The sequence below is a fragment of the Aricia agestis genome, chromosome 7 (assembly GCF_905147365.1).
Source record: "Aricia agestis chromosome 7, ilAriAges1.1, whole genome shotgun sequence".
NCBI classification, from domain to species: domain Eukaryota; kingdom Metazoa; phylum Arthropoda; class Insecta; order Lepidoptera; family Lycaenidae; genus Aricia; species Aricia agestis.
The window spans coordinates 11,094,071-11,101,970 of NC_056412.1; the positions used below are offsets into that span (position 1 = coordinate 11,094,071).

The 7,900-nt window shown below is 35.5% G+C and overlaps 1 protein-coding gene across 1 annotated transcript; it reads left to right on the forward strand.

Moving 5' to 3' along the window:
* Positions 1 to 3,369: 3,369 nt before the first annotated feature.
* Positions 3,370 to 4,820, forward strand: LOC121729068 (craniofacial development protein 2-like). Its single transcript, XM_042117456.1, has 2 exons — positions 3,370 to 3,582; positions 3,693 to 4,820. The coding sequence occupies exons 1-2, from the start codon at positions 3,370 to 3,372 to the stop codon at positions 4,818 to 4,820; spliced, it is 1,341 nt and encodes a 446-aa protein (XP_041973390.1).
* Positions 4,821 to 7,900: the final 3,080 nt, after the last annotated feature.

Consider the following 7,900-nt stretch of genomic DNA (forward strand, 5'->3'; position numbering starts at 1 on the left):
TTTTGGTAGTTGAGACCGGAATGTCAGCAAAGAATTTTTCAAAGACCGTCGCAACTTATAGATTATTAGAAATCTTTTTATTATCAAAATATAGTTCAAAATCTGTGTCACGACAGGTGACGTTTCCAGTCTCATCAGATATAACCTTCCGTGTAGTTTTAATTTTATTTTTAGCATTTTTAATTTTATTTTTTATAATTATATAGAGCCTTAGCTGCTTTACAAACTTTTCTGAAGGTTTTAGAATAGTTTTTAACATATACTTTAAATGCTTCACTACTGTTGCAAGACCTTTCATCATACAATTCATATAATTTTTGCCTACTTATCTTAATTCCTCTAGTTGCCCATTCAATAAATTTACTTTTTTTAATGCCGTTTCTAACTGTTTTAGAAGTAAATATTGTATTAAATTGAGATCTTATTACCTTAAACAATTTATTGAAAGTTTCATCAGAGCTATGTGACCTATCCAATAACTCAATATTTAATTTTAATTTACTTCTAAATTGCTCAATACGTTTTGTGGTCACAGGATTATACACAAGATTTTCTGGAACAAGATTTGTAAATATATTGTCAATACAAAGTAGCAGTAGTCTCACAGACTCTTGTAGGTTCATGAAACAAACTAAACAGGTTATATGATTTGAATAAAGATGTGAATCTAACAGTAGTGGAGCTTAAATCTAATAAATTAATGTTAAAATCACCACATATTATTATTACTTTTTTATTAGATGCACAAATTTTTGTTAAAATTTGTTCCATTATTTGCTCAAAATAATCATATTATAACCCTGATGGAGGCCTAAATACGCCCACAATTATAAGATGATTCAGCTCTATGCAGGCCACCTCTATTATTCGTTCAGTAGAGAGACTCACAATATCTTAACGTTCCTTAAATTTAAAGTCGTTTCTTATTAAAATTAAAGAGCCGCCTCTAATGGCATTTTCTCTGCTGAACGAACTTGCTACCTGGTGATCATTGAAATTGAAAATGAGTTAGTGTAATCTGAACCAATGTTCTGATATACACATAATGTCAATGTTAAATTCCTTTAAAAATAACTCAATTTCAAGTTCTTTACCTACCATACCTTGTAAATTCTGATGCACCAGATTAAATAAATTAGATAGTTCATATTCTCAGGATATGATGTCAATAGTAGACTCATTAAAAATTTAAAATCTCAATTAAATAGCTGTTATACTTTTCATTTTATTGATATCTAAAATACACCGATTACGTCACTGACACACTCATAATATTATGCCCCCATACACTGGCACACTGGTGATCATCAAATTGTTTGGCTACTTCCCGAAGTGCCAGTGCTGAAATTTGATATGTAATATCAGTTTAGTATACAACCAACATAAAAAATCATAAACTTATATATTTCCCCCACAATGGGGGGTGTAGTTTTATATAATATTACACTTTCACCAATTTTATGAATTTTATGACATAAAAGTTTACACGGGACTGTAGACAGTAACTAAAAATCCAATTAATAAGTACTAACAAGAACTAACTTACAAAAAGAACTTTAATCCCACCAAAACCAAGTCTTGTAAAATGTTGGCGAGACGACCACATAAGGTTTACCCTGTGAAAAAGATAATTTATGAGAGCCAAGCTTCTGAATCTACATGACATAAGTCTACTGACCTTACTTAAACAAATTCTACATATCAGTAAATAAGTATGGCTCGGCTGTTTTTTATTAACTTCAGATCAAAAACTAAATATTCGCATTACCTCCGCGAATGTAGCAAAACGGCGCAACCATTCAAATTTGCTGGTATATAGAATTTGTTTAATTTAGGGTCGTCATTTGTTTAGGTTAGGCCGTGTAGATTCAAAAGCTGTAGAGAGCCATTACATGAGATCTCATATCTTTTTGACAGAGTAAACTATATGTGGTCGTCTCGGCAACATTTTACAAGAAAATAATGTTGGTGGGATGGATATTTCGTCACATTGTGGATTCTTATTCTTATTTCACGAGTATAACCACACTGTTATACGAGTATAACAGTGTGGTTATACTGGTGAAATCGTGTACCGATATCATAGATAGTGTGATGACATGTTGTGATGAAGTGCCGATTCCCGCATCACACGCTCTCAGAAAATATCGAGTTCATTTCCGCGCATCGATCATCCGCCGACATGAGAGGTTCTAATTCTGATAGATCGCGCGTATTCATTACCAGACGATTTGTTTAAGTGAGATAAAAACTTTTTAATTACTAGGGTGATACGAGTACTTGTATTATGAAACAAAGGTGTGTCTGTCTATTTGTTACCTCTTTACACTTCAAGCGCTGGACTTGGATGAAATTTTGCCTAAAGATATTTTGTGTTCCGAGAAAGGATATAGGAGTTTTTATACCGTAAAAATAAATTGTGGGATTCCAAATATTGTTGCAGCGAATTAAGGTATATATTAATAGAAAAATTAAAGTGCATTTACAATAGCAAAGTTTTTATGCTAATATTGGTAACACATCACAAGTTTTTGGACAATAACAGTCGCACTTAAGGCAATTCTACGGTTTCTTAATTTTAATTTAATTAAGGTTTTGATCTTAACTTCATACATTATCCACCTTTACTGCATTCAGTTAAAGTTAAGTTATCATTGTTATCTTTGAGAGCGACCTAACGGTCGCTACTAAAGTCGCTACTAAAGTCGCTACTAAAGTCTAACGACTTTAGTAAAACAAAATACGTGCGCGATAATAAAACCATTACAAAAAGGAGCTAGATAAAAACACGGACGTTAAGTTGTTTCTAGACAAAATGGCGATGTAGTGTATGTGGTGAGTCTAATAGCACTTCGAAGGCTGTCGCGGCTGACCGCAAGTAGCCGGCCAAGTCGGAAACATTAAGGTTCCATCAGCGCCATATTTTCCGGCGCGCGGTGAATTTTCACGGCGGCCGGCTCCGGCCCGACACGCCTTTGCACTCAAACACTGCCACGATGAAGTACAATTGTGTACCCGGGCGCTTCCCCGCCGATATTTTCACACATTTTTGTATTTTAAGACGTGACACGAAGTTTACGGGCGGACTTATTTGACTTTATTTTGGCTACGTTCGTTCCGCTTATATCCATTAGAGTATAAAATGCTCCGTCTGCTGCTCCGGCAGGCGTGCGCAAGATTTAAGCTACTTATCGACTACCTTGTGTGAACTTAGTTATGCTCCGAAACTTTATTCGAAACTGCAAAGTTTGACATATTGCATTGTGTCTTACGTTCTATTAAAATCTTCGTAACTTCGTAGCAGCAACTCGATAAGAAACTTAGGAAAATACTAATACGGAGTATTACTATTTAAATCTAACGTTAAATATGAGTATTTGTTTTGTCTGGAAACAGCTGCAACCCCTAGTGGATGAAGAAAGAAAGAAGGGAAACATCGCTTGCATAAAATATGATAAACTCGTAGTGAAAAAACCAAAGGACAAAAATAGAGGAAAAAGAACAAGAGAATCCTCAGACTCTCTCAACCAAGAAGCACAGAAAAAAGCCAGCAAAAGCAAAACACCACAATCTTACACAAAGGCCCAGAAAAAGGAAATCATAAAACCAAACATACTTAACTACGTTGAAAAAACAAGCTCTGACACCTACACTATTACCCCAAAAAACTAACTGAAGCCTTCGGAAACCAGAAACAAACTGAAAAGTCTACAACAAATAAACTTAAGCAAAACCAACAAAAAATATGTCTCCCACAACGGCTGGTCCCCGCGGGAGCACTAGACCAAAACCCTCCAGCAAAAAGAAGCGAAACATTTAACATCGCAACACTTAACACAAGAACTCTTAGAACACAAGAAAGCTTACTTGAATTGGATAAAGCGCTAGAAAATGTGAAATACGATATCCTAAGCATAAGCGAAATTAGGAGAGTAGGAGAGAAAATAACAGAACTAAATGAGTACATACTTTATCATAAAGGCGAAACACCTGGCCAACGAGGAGTAGGATTTTTAATTAAAATGGCAATGAAAAACTATATACAAGAACTGATAGGTGTCTCAGACAGAATAGTAATATTGAATATTAATTTACCGAGATACAAAAAACCGTGGACAATCATACAAACATATGCACCTACAGAACAAGCACCGGAAAGTGAAAGCGACGCCTTTTACTGCACCCTGTCAGATATTATAAAACAATACCACAATAACTTTATCATTGTTATGGGTGATTTTAATGCACAGGTAGGCTGCAGAGAACCTGGCGAAGAACTGATATTGGGCAAATATGGATATGGAAAGAGAAGTGCCAATGGACACAGACTAATTGAACTTCTACTACAAAACAACTTAACATTACTCAATACAGTCTTCAAAAAAGATCTCAAAACCAAGTGGACCTGGCTATCACCCGATGGCAAATACAAAAACGAAATCGATTTTGTAATAACTAACAAACCAAAGTTTTTTAATGATACACACATTATTAAAAATTTAAATTTTAACACAAACCACCGAATGGTACGCTGCCGTTTAAAGAAATATCCAACCAAAAGAAGCAGAGATAAAATTAAAAATAAAATGACAGTGGAACAACACAGAGAAAAAATAGATTTGTCTCTAATCGATAACCTAAAAGAAATACTAAACTCAAATAGAAGTGCCATAGAAAAATACGACCTCATGATTAAGCAACTGTCAAGATTGAGGAAAGGGAACATTACTAAAGAAGTGAAATTTAGTGAGAAAACAATGGAGCTCCTAAAGGAAAGAAACGCATTAATAAAAGACAAATCAAAAACCCAAGAAAATTGAAATAAAATAGCTGAACTGAGTAAAGAAATTCGAGAAACGATAAGAAGGGAAAGGAAATCAAAAAGAACGAAAAAACTAGAAGAAGAGATCCAAAGAACAGGGGAACAAGAAAGGCTTTCAAGGAATTAAGAAAATGTGGTAAGGAATGGATACCAAAACTAAAAAGCAACAGATCTAAACAAGTAACAACTCGTAAAAGAATCCAATGTGTTGCCACAGACTACTACCGAACACTTTACTCGAACAACGACACCGAACAAGAAAAGGACGCCTATGAAAACTCTTACATAAGTTGTACAAAAGTCCCACAAATACTCTTGCAGGAAGTACATAAAGCTATAATGTCACAAAAACTAGAAAAGCCCCAGGACCTGATAACATAACAAACGAGCTAATCAGAGGCACCGAAGAAGAAATAACCCCAATCCTAACCAAACGGTTTAACGAGATTATAATAACAGGTAAAATACCGAAACAATGGAAAGAATCACATATCATACTCCTTCATAAGAAAGGGGATAAAGATGACATAGGTAATTATAGACCAATTAGCATGATATCAAACGTTTATAAAGTCTTCGCAAAGGTAATTTTGGAACAAATAACAAGAGTCCTAGACGAAAACCAGCCGATTGAACAGGCAAGTTTCAGAAAAAATTATAGTACTATAGACCACATCCATACAATCAAACAAGTTTTTGAAAAGTATAATGAATACCAGAAGACACTGTATATAAGCTTTATAGACTATTCCAAAGCATTTGATAGCATAAAATATAAATTTATCTGGTGGAGTCTAAAAGAGCAAGGAGTGGAGAAGGTCTATATAGAACTAATTAAAGCCATCTACAAAGAAAATAAAAGCCGCATCAAACTAGAGTCTATTGGAGACCCCTTCCCAATTGATAGAGGCGCAAGACAAGGAGACCCATTATCCCCTAAACTGTTCAACTCTGTGCTAGAACACACATTTAGGCGATTGGACTGGGATAACTATGGGATTCTAATCAATGGTACTCGCCTTAACCACTTAAGATTTGCCGATGACATTGTTTTACTAGAAGAAGATCCTAAGATATTAGAACACATGATAAAAGACATAGCAGAAAGAAGCAGAGAAGTAGGTCTAGAAATAAACACAGACAAAACCAGGCTAATGACCAACTCGACAGAAGTCCACATAGAGGCATATGGAACTAAACTTGATTATGTAAAAGAATATGTATACTTAGGACAAATTATATCCCCAGAAGACCCTATGTCCAAGGAAATAAACAAAAGAATAGCCTGCGGTTGGAACAAATACTGGTCGTTGAAAGAAATTTTGAAGAACCAAGACCTAGGTATGCACATCAAGAGAAAACTTTCAACACGTGTATTCTCCCCTGTATGACATACGGGTGTGAGACATGGGCACTTACGAACAAACACAGAGAGTTACTAGCCAAAACTGAAAGAGCAATGGAAAGAAGCATGTTGGGAATCAGGCTTAGCGATAGAATCCAAAGTTCAGAAATAAGAAAAAAGACAAAAGTAACAGACATAATATCACGCATAGATCATTTAAAATAGAGTTGGACCGGGCACATGTTGCGTTGCAAATTATTTAAGTGGAGTAAGCGAGTAACCTTATGGTATCCAAGAGGAGACACCAGAAGACAGGGACGTCCGAAGACAAGATGGAGTGACGATTTATTTATTTATTTATTTATTTATTTATTTATTTATTTATTTATTTATTTATTTATTTATTTACAGTTAATTAAAACGGGTGACCCCAATTACATTAATTAACCTAAACCTTACACAATAATAATACACATTGATAGTAATTAAAAACTAATAATAATAATAACAACTTAACTAATAGACAACGGTAGAAGCTCTTTCATACTTTCCCTCACAGAATTTCACACATACTTTCCTTATTTCCGTCCACTTATCAGCAAAAATGTCACACTCGGGGTTGGCAGACAGGAGAGCGTTGAGCACGTCTAACCCACGACACAGTGGGGACTCGGCTCTCGCGACAGAATTACATATAGGTAAGGCAAATAGTTTGGGCCGACGGCAAGAGCGGTGCCTGCGATAATTGTCGGGCACGAACAAACGACAAACGAGGGTGTGAAGTTCCGGACAGTCTATAATTCCACGAAGAGCTTTTAAAATTATTAGAACGAGGTCCACACCCCTCCTGACCTCTAGTGAGTGATATCCTAGGGTATCTAAAAGGAAGTTAGTGGGGTACATATAAGGATAATATCCATTAACTCTTTTGTACAGGAATCTGAGAAAAGTTTTCTGTACTTTTTCAAGCATCAGTGTTGATGCGCTTGTATGAGGGCTCCAAACGCAGGCATTCGTTTCTAATTTACTGCGTACTAATGTGTTATACAGTAACTTAATTACTTTGGGATTTTTAAAGTCCCTAACATTTCGGAGAATAAATCCTAAGCGTTTATAACTATCTTTAGCAATAGCAGCAATATGGTCTTTAAATGTAAGGGTTTTATCGAAGTATACCCCTAAGTCTTTTGTGTTGTGGACTCGAGTCAAGGGATGTCCATCCATTGTGTAATTAAATACAAGAGGTCGTAACTTCCTTCCATATGTCATTACAGTACATTTGCTCATATTGAACAGCAGATTGTTCAAAATACTCCATCGGTGGAGAGCATCCAGATCCTTTTGGAGAAGTAAACAATCGTGCAAAGATTTTATTACCATGATGATCTTCAGATCGTCGGCATATAATAAGAATTTGGCATACTTTATTATTGCTGGAAGATCATTTATGAAGATCAGGAATAAAAGAGGGCCTAATACTGATCCCTGACTGACACCAGAGCGTGTGCTGTAAGTAGTACTCTCAAAGCAGCCGTATCTTACAAACTGTATTCGGTCTCGCAGATAACTCGCGAAGAATCTGACAAAGGCAGATGAAAACCCAAGAGATCTCAACTTATTAAGAAGAATATCATTATCGACTCTGTCAAATGCTTTACAGAAATCAAAATACAAAACGTCAACTTGATAGCCGGAGTCGATGGCCTCAGAAATGATATCAATGTGTAACAAGA